Raw genomic sequence first — 16,620 nt, 5'->3', positions numbered from 1 at the left:
TTTTCAGCTCGGCGTCGACTGCCGGCTCGATTGGGCAACTGTTCATTGCAAGCCAGGGCGATTCTCCTCGTATTGTGCGTGCAAGGCGTGGCGCCCCTGAACCATGGCTTGTCGATAGCAGCGACACCTCGACAACCATAGGCTGCTTGGAGACCCCGGCAGCGACGAGTTGGTCAGCTTGCTTCTCGATGTTTGGGACATGGCTGCATCCAACCTTTGCGACGCGTCAGAATCACGGGTGTGAAGCCATTGAGAGGCACTTATGTACAATGACATGGTGAGAGGCACGGATGGAAGCAGCCGCCTCATATTGATGATAGCGGCCACTCTACTACCCTCGCGTTCGTCTGTAAGCTCGTGGGGGGTGCGGTTCGAAAAAGCTTTCCCGCCAAGTGTCACGGCCGCCTTATTGGGATGAAGGACTCAGGCTTCGGCCCCTCGTTGGTGGAGGGTCCATGCATCTTTCACATGGGCCTGGCTGAAAGACTCCGACGTGACACGGGGAAATTGAGCTGAAAGATAGAAAGAGAAAACAAATTGAAACATGGAGCTGAAAGGAATACGAAGCAGAGCTGACGAGGCTCCTGCTGCCACTGGGCGAACTGTAAACCCAAACATAGGGTTCCTTCACACCCTCGGCTGCGTGCAGCGTCACACGAGGTTCGAATCACCAAAACCCTCTCGCTTTTGTATAACTTGGTGACTTTTGTATTTGCAGCTGACAAGGATGCATCAGTCAATGGGCGGGCGTGTGGAAATCCAGCTACGAGATACAAGGGTCCACCGCATCAACAAGCAATTCGACGGCAGAATAGGGCAGGATGAGGAGGAGTCAAGCTAATAATGTCCAACTTGTTACCATTTTCCTTCAATAGAATGCCTCAATATGGCCTCGTGTCTCAGCCAAGTGTTCCCCGCCAGAATGGTTTCTTCGCGCTCGGCCGTGGAGCATTCGCAGACTGAGTGCATCCCCGCGAGAGTCGTGGTTTGTCTTCCTTCCAAGCCAGTACCCCAAACCCCCAGAGTCGCGAAGAGGTTATTCCTTGGTGACAGGACTTTGGCTTTTGGGGGGGCTGTCCTAGCATCTATGCCAAGTCATCGGGCCCCCCCCCCCCCCCCTTCTCCGTCCTCTGTTGGAGCGCAGCCCCTTTTAGTGGCCATGTCAACTCTCCTCGGCGTCGAATGAAGAGGAAGGGGCCATATTCGAGCCCTGAAACTCCATCATCACGGTGGAAACATTCCCCGTATTCATGACCAGGCCCGGGTTTTCGGCCGGGTCGACGATGATGCGCCACATGGTGAAAGGCCCGAGAGGTGCCAGGGCCGTGGTCAGGTCTGTGTCTGGCGTCTTGCTGGTGAAGTCTCCTGCTTCAATGACTTCCTTGTCGAAAATGACCTGGTCGGTGCAGTCGGCCTTGGTCTTGACTCTGCTCACGTCGTACTTGAACTGAAAGGAGACGGCGTCGTGCACGAACGTGTAAATCTCGCGCTCCGGGGAGACGATCTGCTCGTTGCCGATGTGCTGGATCTCCACCGTCAGGAGCTGGCGGCCCAGCGGGTCCGGCGTCAGGGAGGGTCCGATGATCCAGACCCGCACTTGACTGAGACGGATGTTGTACATGCCGGGGAAATAGGGGTCGCTGGCGTTGATGATCCAGAACAATTCGAACTTCCCGCCATCGGATGTCGGCGTCAGGAACGATGGGATCTGGGACCGGTCAAGTTCGATCACGATGCCGGGCTCCCCGTCGCCAGGCCACACGTGCGGGGGCGTCAGGGAGTATTTCGCGATATATTCCTTGAAAGTGGACTTCAGGGTATCGTAGTTATTCTGCAGGTCTTGATATCCCAGGAGCGGGCCCGGCTCTGCAAAGGTGAAGGTCGGATATAATCCCCAGAACCTCAATGCCCGGGCGGCGTAATTCAGTTGTTGCATGATGTCGAGCCGCGTTTGGTTCTGGGTTTGGTCCAACCACTGGTACACGGCGGGGAGCTTCGGATCAGCCGTGGCGATGGCGGTGCCCAAGGTCTCCATCTGTTTTTGATTGTATGCCGCATTCACGTGCGCCTCGTGAAGCATCTGCAGGCCCGCGTTGTAGGTGAGCACGGCGTCGTTTCTCTGTTGGATGACCGAGATGTACGTGTCCAGACTCGCCTTCAAGGCGTCGGCGTCCGCTCCTGTGATGGCACTTTTGTAACGGGCCACGATATTTTCGAGAGAATTGGCCGCCGCAATGATTTTCATGGCTCCGGGATCGTCGACGCTCACGTGGCCATCATCTCGCACGGAATACGCCTCGCTTAGCGACTCCAGGGTCCCCTCGCAACTGCCCAGCTGACTGATGATGAAGTCTTTGTTGACCGAATCGCCTTGCGCGTCGTCCACCGTCGTCCACGCCTTGTAGGCGACACTGGCCCCCTCGGCTGCTGCAAATCCTTCCGACGGAGCCATGGCAACCGTGGCCAGGGCATCCAAGAGATCCGTGGGGTTCAGATTGATGTTCTTCCTGATATCTGACTCCACCGCCTGTACTTTGGCTTTGATATCGTCGCGTGCCCGGGTCAATTTAGGGGTCAAAGCTGTAATTTTTGTTGCCGAAGTCTTGAGGATGCCGTTGTCACCAGTCAAAAAAGCTATTTGATCCGTATTGTTATTGAATGCCGCTGAGGCGGTTTGGAAATTCTGCTTGCTGTCGGCCTCGTTACCGAGAACTATCGCTTTGTAGTACCCTTGGACTGACGCCTCGATGTCTTTGAGGTTGGCCAGTAACTGGTCGAGGCCATCTGTATAGAAATCGACGGATAGCCTGGGGTCCCAGTTCGGCGAATGACCGAAAAGGTCTTGCTGCAGCGAGATCTTGTTCAGACCACTTTTGGCCCGGGCATAGACCTGCTGTAGTCGCGGAATCGCAGAGAGTGTCAGGCCGGATGCTTCGGCAGACGCATAGGCCAGCTGCAGCTTGGATGCGGTCTCTGTGCTGGACTCCACGGCGACCGATAGATTCGGCACGAAAGCTAGCCTTTGGCTCAACCTGAGGTAATAGACCGCTGCAGATCCAATGTCGACGGGATTGTTCGTGAAGAACAAGCGATCAGCAGCGTCAAGCAACATCTGACACTGGTCGGGAAATGCACATACTTGTGACACCGCAAGATCTTCAGGTCGGCCATCGAAACCCAGAAGTATTGCGGAAGTAGTTCCTTTCGGTCCTGGAGCCCCTTGTGCACCAATTGGACTGCTTGCCAGGGGGCCACGGCCGCCAATGCCCGGACGGCCTATCCTTATTATCAGTAACGCCAAAGAAGTGTTGACGAGGGTGCAACACACCGCCAAATGCAGTGACCATCGAGACCGATGCCATTGACCGCCACGACAATTCCATATCCTCGATAGCTGCAAAAAGGTCATTCCACAAGTTGGAGAGGTCCGCTCCGCTGCCTGTGTTCGACAGGTTCTGCGACAAGTTCCGAATGGCAGTGACCATGAGACTCTCGGAGTCTTCGCTGCCGTCTTGAGACCAGGCATTGATTGAATTGACGACCTCAGTGGCAAGAGATCCCATCGAGTCTTTGGCTTGGAGTGGAGGTGCTGAAAGGTTCTGGACCAGCTTTGATATCATTTGCAAGCATTTGCCAGCTGTGTCAGATGTGGCGGGAAGTGGCTGTGGCATAGACAAATCTCCAGTAGGATTGGCCACGGGCCCCAGGGCCGCTGTCACTGCCGTCAATGCGTCAGAGATCTCTTGATACATGCCAAGGGTGGTCTTCGCATCCGACAACATCTGTGAAGATACCCATCGTTCCGACACTGCAGGAGGCACACAAGACCCGAGGACTTTCAGGCATGCTGTGAGTTGTGAAGGCCATGAGATGGCTTGAGCCGCTCTGATAGCGGCCAAAAGTGTGCCGGAAACACTGCCGTAGTATATCTCTGCTGACCCTGACATTGCCTCAGCTTTCTCGAGGCACGAATATCGAGAAGTGAGTGAACTTACCTCCAGCACCTCCATTTCCACCCTGCCCACCGCCGGCTGCGAGATCAGTGGTGTCTCCTCCAGCACCTCCATGGCCGCCATGTGCTCGAATTTTGAGCCCATAGATCAAGTCGTCCGTCATCTGCTCGACATATATCCACACCTTCCCTCCTGGCCGCCCAGGGTTCCCCAAAGACCCCGTGCCCGAGAGGGCGAGGTCTACGCGGGCGCCATCGGAGCCAGAAACATCGATGGTGAAGGTATTGGGCCCGATCAATGATGTGCAAAACAAGCCCAGGTGATTTCCCGGGAAGGCCAAGACGTCTGTGTCAACTTCAATGGTTTCCGAATAGATGAAGCAATTGTCCACGGTCAACTTAAGATTGGAAAGTTTTATTGGATCCACTCCCGAGTTCAGGATAAGGCAAGTATCGCTGGTGAGATAGCATATGTAGCTGTCGTTGCCGCTCGGCGTCGTCGGGACGAACACAGGGGGATTTGCCATTGCTGAAGACTAGCATACAATCCACAGGGCAGAAGCAGATACTCTCATGACTCCGAAGGTACTGTCAATTTCGAGTTCACAGGAACACGTTTTGCGTTGATCTGCCTTTCTTGCAATCCCCCTAAATGGGATGTCGGTGACTCGGATTCTGGTTGAACGGCAGAGGAACGAAGGCTGGCTGAAAACACCCTTGCAGCTGAAACACAACTAGTTCGATAGACACTCAAAAGACCAGGATTGCTCAGCTCAAACATCCTGCTCCCTTTTTGCTCATGAACACGCGTCGTTTCGAAAAGCTGAATACTGCGGCTGAAGTCAGGAGGCCATATACCGGGATGGTGACAACTCAGCCGGTCTGATGTCCCTCACATATAAAGATCCGTCAACTCTCCTTTCCTGCTCCATTCCCTCAACACGGCCATCACCTTGCACTTGACATCGCCTGATATCTGGAATTTATATTCGAGCTTCAATGGCAGCAAGCACAATGGACTCAGGCGCGACCGATTTCACGGGTATGGTCTCAACGATGAAGGAAAAGGATTGCTTGAAAGGGTGGGATGTCATGGTCGCTTACCAGGCCGACGCCATCAACCAACTGTTTGCGCATCAAGCAAGTAAGCTGGGGCTGCTTCAACAGCATCATTTCGTCACCACCATCCAAGGTAAAAGATCCAATGGTCGAATCCCCCAGATTGGGAACTGGCGGTTCTAACCATTCACCACAGATTTTGGCGGAGATGACATTACTGTCGACCTCTACGTCCAGCTTTCCACTCCGGAGTTGCAATTCATCGACACCACCAACCAGGTGGATCTGATTTGTGGTCTTGCTGGATACGCTACGGAACGTATCCCCGGTGGCAAAACAGAACAGATTCCACCCAATCTGCAATTGAGGATAGCCACCAGCCTCGTCAATGTCAAAGGGACCTTGGAGAATACGTTCACTCCAGCCCCAGATGACAAAAACCCTCCCGTGGGCACCGGCTACCCAGTCACCATAGACCCAGGGGAAGCAGTCGGACGAGGAATTTGTCTGGATTTCGGTCCACCAGGATCGCCGACGACTGTCACGGTGGAGCCGGTTCCGGGAACGAATCCACCTCCAAGTCTGGCTCTGGTATCCAGCCTGGTCGTCGGTGAGATAACAGCTTACCTCAACAGTGCGGAGCTGTCATATTTCATTGCTGGCATCAGCAATAGCCACGATGTGAAATCTGTGACGACACTTCAACCCAAGTCTTTCTGTTTCACCATGAGCGCCCCGGACCCGAGCAAGGACATCAAGGGAGCACTGTGCATGTGGATGGCGTTGGGCGATAGTCCTGGCAGCGATAACCCAACCTTTAGTCCCACTTCGGATGGCCAACCTATGTCGCCATTGCCCACAGGAAACCTGGCCACCATTTACTTTAGCCATATGACCATGGCTAATTATTTCCTCATGGTGAGCCTGTCCCTCAAAAACACCTACGACGAACTGATGAAGCTGATCCGGTTGGCGTAGCCCTTTTTGTCTCCGCTGTACCAGCAATTTACCTGCACTTCCGTGCTCGGCGACGGTGAGTCCAACCCATCCAGTTGATTCCAATCACGTGCTCATAATCTCGAACTATCAGAGGGCATGATCTTCGCCTACAAATTTCCTCCACAGAACATCAACGTGCCTGGATATCCAACAGATGCCGGTGACCCTGGTACCGGCTACGTGAACGGCTCCAGTTTCAATTTTCAGGATGGCCAAGGCACGTTGACCCTCCTGACGGCCACAAATAGCAACCCTCATGCTGGGGCAGCCGTTTACGTAGGACCAACTCTCAATATTGGCTGGGGATATACGACTACGACCGTAGATCCGCTCGCGGGGCCCATCGAGCACGATCATAGCGGAAGTGTGAATGCTACCTTCTTTCTCAACGGTCGAGCTGATTGGCAGAATGCTGATACCACCAATCCAAACGAGCTGAAGATGTCTGTGTCTTATCCTGGGAACTTTAGCAACACCGTGGTTGCACAGCAGCCGTCTGGATGGGACGAATGGGCAAATGGAGCTGTGGGTGGCATTCCTCCCGAGTGGCAATCTATCTCAGTCGCGGCGCCCACACAGCAGGCCAATTTGTCGATGGACTATTTCTTGACGACCAATCTGCTCTTTCCCGGCCAAGTGGTCTTTCAGGCTTCGGATGTGACAGCACAGTCTCGGCCTTCGCCCACCCCTCCCGTGTCAGGCATTGCTACTCCGCGCGACACCTTCTTGACCGGTTCGATCAACCAGAATGCAGCTCTCGACAGTGTGAGATTGCGCAATCTGGATTTGCACAGGAAGAGGAGCAGCGGCGGCGGCGTTCCCGGTAAGATACCGACGCAGGGGACAACCAAGCCCCGTGCTAATTAATGGTGGTCTCGCGACAGTTCAACCGCCTCTATCAGCATATCAACTGAGTAAGCAAGCCATGATCGATCAGCTGAAGTCTGCCATTTTGTCAAATCCGGCCGATCCATTCTTGGGAGACCTTATCCAGGCGACCGCCAGTGCTGGCCCCGAGGGCGTCGACCAAACTCTTCTCCTGCTCGAACAGAATGGATATGGCGATCTTGAGGTTGATGACTTTCTGGGTATGGTTTACACGTCCACCACGGCTGTACTGTCGCCGGACCAAAGCCCCGCGCCGGCGGGTTCTGTCGACAAGATTGATCTGCGCATGTTTGGTGGCATCTACAGAGTCACCAGCCCAGCCTCACACAAGGGGAGAATCCTCACGGTCAACCCCCTCAACGGGTCAATACTGTACATGGCAGTCAACACCATCCCGACCCAGACCCAGGATGCTTCCTCTGGCCTGTGGACCATTACCTGGGATGTGGGTGGAGTGGCGTTCCAGGTGGTTTTTGGGATCTCCTTCGACCAAAATTCTCCGGGAGCCACTTCCTTCACAGGCTCCTTGACATCGAAGGACGGCGTGGCCGAAACCTTCGCCGGTACAATGATCAATCCTCCGTCTAGGGCAGATCTGGAGCGGCGCCCATCCGAGTCCAGGTCGGCGTTGGAAAGGATGTCCCTCCTCCCAGATGACTCCACGGACGATGCAGCCACTATATTTGGACTCCTTTCAGACGGCTTGAGCGTCATCTCACTGATCCTCACCGTCGCAGCGATGTGGTGGTCAAGGCATGACGGGAAAGAAAAGGCCGAGGCCAAAGCCCGGATCGAAGGGCTCGAGACGGCCAATAAACAGAGATTCGACGACGCCAAAGCCCATTTGGATACTCGTTTGGGAGCGATGGAGGCGGCGAGCATCCGGTCCATCATTCAGGCTCAAAGGGAAGATATGAGACAGTTGCTCGAACAAGTCATCGAGCCCGGGATCCGGAGAGCGATTGACAATCAGCTGGAAGCAAAATACAGGGACCAGGTCCAGCAAGGGATAGCCAGCGGCGCGCCTCCGAGCAGTGCGATGATCTCTGACATGCAGGCTACTGGAACGGTGGTGGCGGGTCAAGACCTGCGAGATGCCGTGAAGGGCCTTGCCGATACCAGGACGAACCCACCACTCAATGCATTCGCTACCGCGCACATCATTGATCCCAATGCGCAGATCTCCATCACCCAGGCGCAGGTCGGCGTCGTCACGAACGAGCACGTCGAGGCCCTCGCCAACCCTCCGGCAGGTGGTGGCGCCAGCTTCCTCGAAGCAGCTGCCACGGCAGGGGTCAACGGCTTCGTGGCCAGCGTCGCGACGACCATGGCCACAAGTATGGCCCAACAGGTCGCGAACGGCCAGGCGACCGTGCAGCGAACCACCGCGGAGCGCGAGGCCGCCCAGAAAGCGTACGAGGAAGCAAAAGACATTGCCAGTCGGCCGGACGCGACAGCGGAGCAGATCCAAGCTGCCGCGGATCTGGAGACGGAGCTTCACAAGCGGGTGGACGACGAACGGGCCGCCATGGAAGACCAGGAGGAATTGGAAGGCAGGGCCGATTTGATCGACCAGAGCGGAGAGCAGGCCAGCGAGGAGAGCGAAAAGGCCGAAATCGAACTCAAAAAGGCCGCGGAAAACGCAGAATGACGGGTTAGTTTGCACAATCTGCACGTGGACAGAAGGGATTCGAAGGGACATTTCTTTGATTCCATCAACGCTATGCCTGATTTGCATTTCATGGGTGTATCCCGCGCACCTTTTAGTGCCTCGCTTGTCCGCACTGACTGAGGTGAAAAGGAAGCCTCCCCAGATTCAAAGGCGGGTGCTAATACTACCAAAATGCCCGTGCCGTAGGCCAAGTTGCTGGGCAAGTCTGTGCAAGTAGGGCTCTTGTTGGGTCGATAACAAAATTGGCGATAAAGACGTTCGCAGCAGGGAAAGAAGAAGCACCAGCATCGTCGTCGTCAGCGTCGTCTTCTCCCACCCCGGTAAATGATTCTGAAGTCGGGCGGCGGCAAGGCTTGAGCGGTATCTTCGTGCGATGCTGAGGCGATACGGGGGCTGGTGGCGGTGGGGATATCCCTGGGTAGGGGGAAGACGAGGCTGACTATGGCGATGCTGTAAGTGATGTTGATCAGTCGCAAAGCCAGTCCCGATATGTTGCTTCTCTTTATACCAATGCAATGAAAACCAATCATGATCTGAATGTACCAATATCAGGACAATCCGCAACACAAATACAAGAGTCGTTGTGAGAAAAGAGAGACATGAGGCGTCATCGTCGAGTACATGTGACCGAGTTACATGCATAGATATATCTGCCTCGAAAACGACAAGGCCAGACAATACTCCCAAGAGAACCCGTCTCGGACGCCAGAGAATCTCGATATAAGATATATCATCCTCTCCAATACCAAGCACCGAGATATCAAACCAAGGACATAAAGTCTTGGAGACAACAAAGGAAATTCGTGACATGGCCACAGAGCGACAAACTGTGGCGCACAGACAGAAAGAGAGCATGCAGAAGCGAAACACGTTCTGGCCATGGCTGTTCGGCGCATGCAGCGATCAGGCGCAGATCTCGTGGTGGAGCAAGCCGTGTTGACGATCACTCAGGGGTGAGGCGCAGGAAGCGAGGCGCAAAGGCGAGGCCGTCGAACACGGCACCGGCCTGGGCGATAATCTGGCTGGCGGACGCACTCGACCGCTGCTCGTGCACAAGTGATGACTCGTGCTGGCTGGACAGAATGGATCGGTCGCCGGTGCTGAGGGACATGTGGTCGAGGCTGCTGCTGATGGGGCTCTCGACGAATGTATGCCACGGGTGGGGGCTGTCCTCGTCCGGGTCCGACTCCAGGACGGTGTGTCGAGTGTCGTTGATTATCACAGCGCTGGCAGCCGGACGATGTCGGACGAGCGAGGCTGGCGCCCCGAAGCCGCTGTTAAGGCTGCCACTGGTCGTGGCGGATGGCGAGGAGGAGTTGAAGGACGAAGGGGAAGAAACGCCATCAGACCGGTTCGTGCCTGCCGGGCTGGTCATGTCTAAATGATGTTGACGACGACGACCTCCTCCCTGGCCGCCGTAGGTCTCGCGGTTCGATTCGTCCTTGAAGTGGGTGAGGAGGCGGCACCAGCAGCCGGGACACCCACAACCACAGCCGTGATGGCCGGCGCCCGAGCAGCAGGGACCGCCGGGTGGTGTTCCGTCGTTGACGTTGCTGTGTTGGATAGTGGGGGTGAGAGGAACGACGCCGGATGAGCCATGTGGGAAGACCAATTCACGCGGGTGAGCGTCGGTCCCGACGACGTGCCCCCGAGAAACGCCCCGAGGCATTATCAAGGCTGGAGAAGTATGAAACTGATCCCTGGAGCGTGTGGGAGTACATGTGAAGTGAGATTGACGATAGAAGGCCTCTTTGTGCGTGGATGAGTACGAGTACAGGATGGAATGATATGAAGACAACAAGGGGTGTTCAGACAGCCGACCCAATGGAGAACAAATAGATAGATAGACGGAAGGATGGATGAAAAGAAGTAGTAGTCTCTTTTATGTAATTGTCTTGCACAGCAAGGATAACAAGTGGTATATGGCACAGAGAAAGACGGGGGGGCCAAAAGGTAAGGAAGACGGGCTGGCAAAGGAAATATTGCAGAGGAAAAGGTTTGGGTCAGTCGAGTCCAGGGAGGTAACGAGCAGAGAGATATAGAAATCGAGGAAGAGAGAAGGGTGTCTGTAAGGGACGGGATGCGCAAGTTGCCACAAGGCGGACTCGGTAGTCCAGGACAAGTCATGTGAAGTGTTTCTGTGCAACGAGGCCGATTGAGTAAGGTTGTAACTCCCTTAGCCTGGCGGGTTTGATTTCCAACCGAGGGCTAACAGCAGACCGAGACAAGGGAGGAGGAATGCACAAGCAGATTGGGATTGGTGGCAGATAGATAGAAAGAGGAAACCTTGGTCGAGTTGAGGAAATAGATGCATAACATGAAGCGTAGGTAGGCGTCGTCACAAGATCAAGAATGGCACGAAAAATCCTTGTTGCAAAGCAGTGGAACGAACGGGGCATCATCCCGTGGTTTTGCAAGGCGCCATTGGCGACAGCACCGCGGTCTAGCCTAACAGGCGGCGGCTGGCGACGGCTGATGAAGGGAAGAACACACAAGTGGAAAAGGACCATGCAGCGGAACCAGTGCCTAGTCAATAATGGCTCCCGGTGACTGCCTGTGTCGTGAACGGCCGAGTCGGCCACAAGAGAACCAAACCGTGCTCAAAATCAAGGTTGGCTATACAAGCCAAGCAACGACGAGGGCCAGTGGATATTGGTGGTGGAAGATTCTGCCAAGCAGAATGAAACCAGGTCGCGGGGTCGGCCACGAACTTTTTGAGGAATCCTTGGCAGTTGAGATGATCAGATGTAAGATATGTCTTGATACCGAAGTACGCGGCTGATGTGAAGGGGTAGATCCGCGCATATTGACTCTGACAAGTAATGGGAGAGTTTCAAGGATCGCATTTGCCTACACGGTGTCGCGTTCTGACTCCAGGCCGTGGCTTGACATCGGTCAGGAAGGCGCAGAGAGTGGCGTTCGGCACAACAACGTTCTCAGGTTCTCGAGTGTCTCGCAGAACTCGACACGCGCAAAGTCCTGCGGTTGGACACGTAGTCCAGAAATGGATGAAGATTTGGCTCACCATTGTAGTCTAGGAATACTCGAGTTCCAGAAGGAGTGATTCACACGTCCTCGTCATCTTCTTGCGGTGCCTGTGACTGCCACACTGAGGGAGTTGCTTTCATTATATCATGAGATATCCAATACACTCCGGGTGTGATTGCTCCAATCCGTGCCCAAGATGTAGTCGTCTGCCAAATCTCTTAAAGTGTTGCTTTCTTCGAATATGCTGCCTCGGTCACCACTCCAGGACGCAGTTCTTTTTATATGGCGTGATGATGCATCCGGATCGCGTCGCCCGCATTCTTGGTCAGAGAGAACGAACAGTGGGAAAATTCTTGATGAGGGTCCTCTAAGCCGCGTATTTGGCGTCTCATCTCGTCATGGACCTTTGCAAGGAAGCGCTCAAGAACGGTTGAAGGCATTCGGAGAACGAAGAGGAGTCGTAGAGGGAAGAAGGCGCGTCTGTACAAGCGGTAAGCACTCTATCACGGAAAAGAAATGACAGTCTGCGAAAACTGATCCTGCAGAACTTGTGTTAAACCGGCTCCCTTTCCGGCTCTTGATGTTGGAGCCCATCAATATAGAACCCCAGGAAGCGCCTTGAGGGACGCATTGACCATTCTTGTATTGCTCAATCGCCCTGGCAAGCTGGGGAGAGGTGTCGCATTCTTCTCGTCCGTTGATGGAGATTGCGGAGGAGAATCAGATTGCCTCGGCGGTGGCGTTTCAATGCCACCCTGAGGCTCTCCTCGATTTATGGCTGTCTGGCAAGTGTCGCACATTGTCACATGGGAGATTAAATCAGGATGGGATGGCAACAAGAGGAGCGTAATGCACACGGCGCCAAGCCAATATCACGTGCCAAACAACTGCGCGACCATACAAGACCTCAGGTACTTTCATTGATCGCGCTCTTCAACTCCTAATACCATCCGATATGCACAAATGATTATTAGCTGTGCCCTGACTGGGCTGATGCCGTCCACTCAATGGAGCCCCCCTTCCCCCTCGAAAATCGTTAAGATGGCATCCTGAGAGGAGGTGAACCGACACCAGGCCTGCAAGACACTTCCCTGCTCAACCATGAGTTCTGCTCCTACTGGGCGGGAAAGGCTCCCCACTGGGGTCCTTGACAGCGATTCTGGTGTTGCGGCCCTTGAGACCACGCGCGTGTCCTGTCTCGTTCCCTCCGGTTACGAAGATGCGCCTTTCCCCCAGCATGAGATCTCAGGACGCCTTTGCCAAATCTTTCTCTGTTTGCACGCCCCTTAAGCCTCCATTCCCCGTGAGCGCTGGCCTCGAACATTCCCACGGTTGCTGGATCTTGACGCATCATTCCTTCGCCCTTGTAGGAATGGCTTGTGTGCGGAAACCACGCACAGCGGCCGAGCTTGGAGCTTGCGCCAGGACCAGAGGCTATTTGGAGAGACATTCACAAAAAGGATATACTGCATAAAAAAGGAAGACACAACAGCGCTACAATCAGGAATGGCAATGCAATTCTGCGCCGCTACGTCGTGGAGACCACCCTCTATGCTCCTCCTTCTCTGTGTTCAGGAGGGATCCGCCCTTTTCTGACGACGAGACAAGACGGCCTGAGAGCATTGTCTGCGCACTCGGGATACAAGTACCTGAGAGAGAAAGATACGAACCTTTGCATTCCATGTAGTCTGGCCGCAGAATGAGCACCTGTACTATCACAGACACTCCGTTGACGCATCACTAACCCTGCGACGCAATTTCGAACTCTGCTCTGGTGCTCATTGCCTAGGGGATTGAACGCTAGTTCGCGGTCGCTCTCTCTGCTCCGACCTTTCGCTGCGGTATTATTCAAGCCACAATGACCTCGACGCGTTACAAAAACTGATCCGTGAGAAATATCACTGGGAGGATGATTTTCGGTATGAGATATGAATACTCTGCCCGACTGCACAGCTGCTGATGTCAATCCACAGGTATGACTATTTCCCGCGAACCTCGACCTTCGTCTTCGTGTGGCTACGAGTATTCAGCATGAGTTTGTCGAAGAAGGCTTCTGCAGGTTCATGGAAAAGGAATCAAGGCACCTATGTGAGGGAGAACTTGCGAACCAGATCCACAATCCTCGCCGAACGCCCATTAGGAAAGGCAAGATCGGCTCGCACAGTCCTGATGCTCAGTTCGGTCAAAACGGGGCACAATATGCAGGTGTCGTACTGGAGGTGGGATATTCACAGAAGAACAAAGATCTGCCGGGATTGGGGAACTTTTACATCGCTGAAAGAGATGGAAATACTCGACTTGGTGTCGCGTTGGACGAAGATTATCCTCGCTCCAAGAAGATCGTGTTGAAAATTGGAGACCACGAATCGAGTATCCATCTGATACTAAGCAACATCGATTGTTGATTGAACATCAAAGTCAGGTAAGGCTATACCTCCCCTGCAATGCTTTACCAAGTGTTACATTTAGGGATTGCGAAGCGACGACGGAGAGCGAATTCCAGGATCCCGACTACAGATCCCGATCGTGGATTTCGCGCCCAAAGACTTGAGCCCCGAGTCGCTGCGTGCTCCGTCCATTGCAATCTCTTCCGAAGAGTTTTGTCACTACCTCCATCGAAGAGAGTGGACTGCGGAGATGCGGGCTGGAAAGAGAGGGGCTCTTTTTGATCAACCTTCTACTCTTGTCCGTGTTCCGTCGTCTGCGAGCTCAGATTCAGACACACCGAGCGATGACAACGAGGAAGGATCAGAAGCTATGGCTACAGCAATGAAAGCAAGACCGACGGGAACTAGGGATCTGGTTGGGCTCGCGGTGTGAAGCTAGTGCGTCGATCTTCTGTTCAGACACGAAGCGGTGCTGCCCGTATGAAGCGGACATCGTGAGACTCGGCGACGGGCATTCTACCATTGGTAAAATTGGGATCTTGTGAATGCCGATCACATGACGGCGTGACAACACATCGCCTTACCTGGTGCACATGGCCTCCTGAGACCTGCGGCCAACAGCATTTTGCAGCCTTCAAACCTTGTTCTGGGGGATTTGAAACCCAGTTGACTCTGGATGTGGAAATGGTTGGCTCCGTCTTCAAGGCCCACGAACGCAGGAAAGTCCAGGCGTCGAGAATGATGAGCTCAATGCAAATCTGTCTCTGGGATACATGTTAACCGTTAGCTGGAGTAAGCTCGAGTTGGACGAAACGCGACGAGAAGCGTCCTACAGTCTTTTCGGCGTCGAACAGGCCACAGGTGGGTTGGCGACCAGGAAGTCCAGGGCATACTATTCAGGTGGGTGAATGGTAAGGCGCTGACACAGATTACGATCAGTTTGAATATATTGCAGGCCAAGCTTGCAGATTGGTCGCGGCTTTGCATGGTGCTGGACTTTCCCACGACCATCTGGCGGGAAGCAACTTTCTTGCTCAGGGTCAACTGAAACCCTCGCCGATAGCTATGAATGCATTCATTTCCATTACAGTTCCACATCTCAAATTCTGGACGTAGGCATAGTAAAGAGAGATACAATCTCTGGAAGGCGGGGGTGCACTGCTCTCAAAGGTCTCCCTGCTTTGCCAACTTGGCTGATACGGCGCCTCTAGCTAACATCTTCGCTGAGACTCAGAGTTCACACAGCGCCTCTGGGTACTGACCGGAGAACCGAAATACATGCCAGCCACAAAGCTGAATTGTGTGCATACAGACATGTACTGGTTATCGGAAGCAATCAAAGCCTCGGCTGTCCTCCCTGTCCTCCCATGTGGTATTCGCGGGTGATCGGTCCTGACTATCCTTCATGCTGTATTCATCAGGTCACTATTTTTTGAGGCTGATCATATCAACCAGCTCTGCTACTGCGATAGACACCTACTAGATTCACCTTTTACAACCTGCTTGCCGCCAGGGAAACATGTGAAAATGGGCTTGCTTAGCCAATGTCAGCAAGCCACTTGTCATTTAAACATATGTCAATGTCCTGCAGCCCTAGATAATGCATTTCCATTGGCTTATCATGAAGATATTCTTGTCAGACAGATGGATTAATTTTGACTGACGAGCTTTTCATTTTCACCTGCACTGACCTACAAACTATAAGCCTAGCCTGTGCATCTGAGTGAATCTCTGTCTTTGCATTGTGCGGAGTATGAAACACAGTGAATGAATATGCTGCACTCAATCTTTCACGCATCTGAACTTGCTCATTTGAGGGGTCAAGACCAGGAAAGTGTCAATGTGTCAGCCAGCACCACTCGAGCGAACAACACGCGCGATGGCATGCGGAATTGCGAGTCTTGTCGTGGAAAGAATGACTCAGTCATTCGAGTATCGACCAAGGAGAATGGTGCAATGCAGAGGCAAGTCTTGAGAGCACGACATACCTTCCTACATTGATTGCGCATCGATGAAATAGGAATAAGGTTCACGACCCGTGGGCACGGGACAGTCCGAATCCGTCGAAAAGTTGGTGCGAATTGAAAGTCAAGCTGGTTGCGTCGCAGGTTGTGTGTTGGTCATTGTCGGTGCCTCTAATCAGATGGATGAACTGTGCCCTTATCGAACGCGTTCAGGAGGCAAGCGCCAGCTGTGCGAACCCGTTCTACCAGGCAAAACCAATCGCTGGACCTCGTGCCACCTCTATCTTTCCCCTCGCCAGTGCCATCGACGAACAGGGGTTGATGTATGCTGCTTCCAAAGGTGCAACCCGTATCTCTTTCCTTATGAAGCAGCTTCCATCCTCCTCCACATCGCAGTTCGCCACCCCTGGCAACGCGCCCAATTGCTTGATCGCCGTCGAAGACTCGGGAATAAGGTAGGACTGGTGATCGGCGTGGTTCTGGCGAGGAGACTGCGCACACACTTAGGATTTCGGAAGGATCGCTGGCGAAGGCTGAAGAGTCTTCCTTTTCACCGGTGATTACAACTTCAGCGGACATTGACGACAGCATGCAGGCCAGCCAACATTATCTGTGGTAAGAGACCGAAGTGATTCAGAAGTGTCTGCGCCAAAGGAACGGCTGGTCGTCGGACATATTCGTGTGCGATCGTGCACCGATGATCCATCTTTC

At 53.8% G+C, this 16,620-nt stretch overlaps 3 protein-coding genes across 3 annotated transcripts; 1 reads left to right on the top strand and 2 right to left on the bottom strand.

Annotated features, from left to right (window-relative positions):
* Positions 1-1,162: 1,162 nt before the first annotated feature.
* Positions 1,163-4,479, bottom strand: AYL99_09841 (hypothetical protein; the record flags this gene model as incomplete). The annotated part of the gene is made up of 3 exons (XM_018841347.1): positions 1,163-3,276; positions 3,329-3,940; positions 3,996-4,479. The coding sequence occupies 3 exons, from the start codon at positions 4,477-4,479 to the stop codon at positions 1,163-1,165; spliced, it is 3,210 nt and encodes a 1,069-aa protein (XP_018689056.1).
* Positions 4,480-4,966: 487 nt separating this feature from the next.
* Positions 4,967-8,549, top strand: AYL99_09840 (hypothetical protein; the record flags this gene model as incomplete). Its single annotated transcript, XM_018841346.1, has 5 exons — positions 4,967-5,144; positions 5,208-5,929; positions 5,990-6,044; positions 6,102-6,833; positions 6,895-8,549. The coding sequence occupies 5 exons, from the start codon at positions 4,967-4,969 to the stop codon at positions 8,547-8,549; spliced, it is 3,342 nt and encodes a 1,113-aa protein (XP_018689055.1).
* Positions 8,550-9,513: 964 nt separating this feature from the next.
* Positions 9,514-10,239, bottom strand: AYL99_09839 (hypothetical protein; the record flags this gene model as incomplete). The annotated part of the gene is made up of 1 exon (XM_018841345.1): positions 9,514-10,239. One exon carries the CDS (start codon positions 10,237-10,239, stop codon positions 9,514-9,516), a length of 726 nt encoding a protein of 241 aa, XP_018689054.1.
* Positions 10,240-16,620: the final 6,381 nt, after the last annotated feature.

Source organism: Fonsecaea erecta, assembly GCF_001651985.1.
Source record: "Fonsecaea erecta strain CBS 125763 chromosome Unknown Scaff10, whole genome shotgun sequence".
NCBI classification, from domain to species: Eukaryota; Fungi; Ascomycota; class Eurotiomycetes; order Chaetothyriales; family Herpotrichiellaceae; genus Fonsecaea; species Fonsecaea erecta.
Note: the sequence above shows the minus strand (reverse complement) of the source record. Positions and strands in the feature narration are given on the sequence as shown.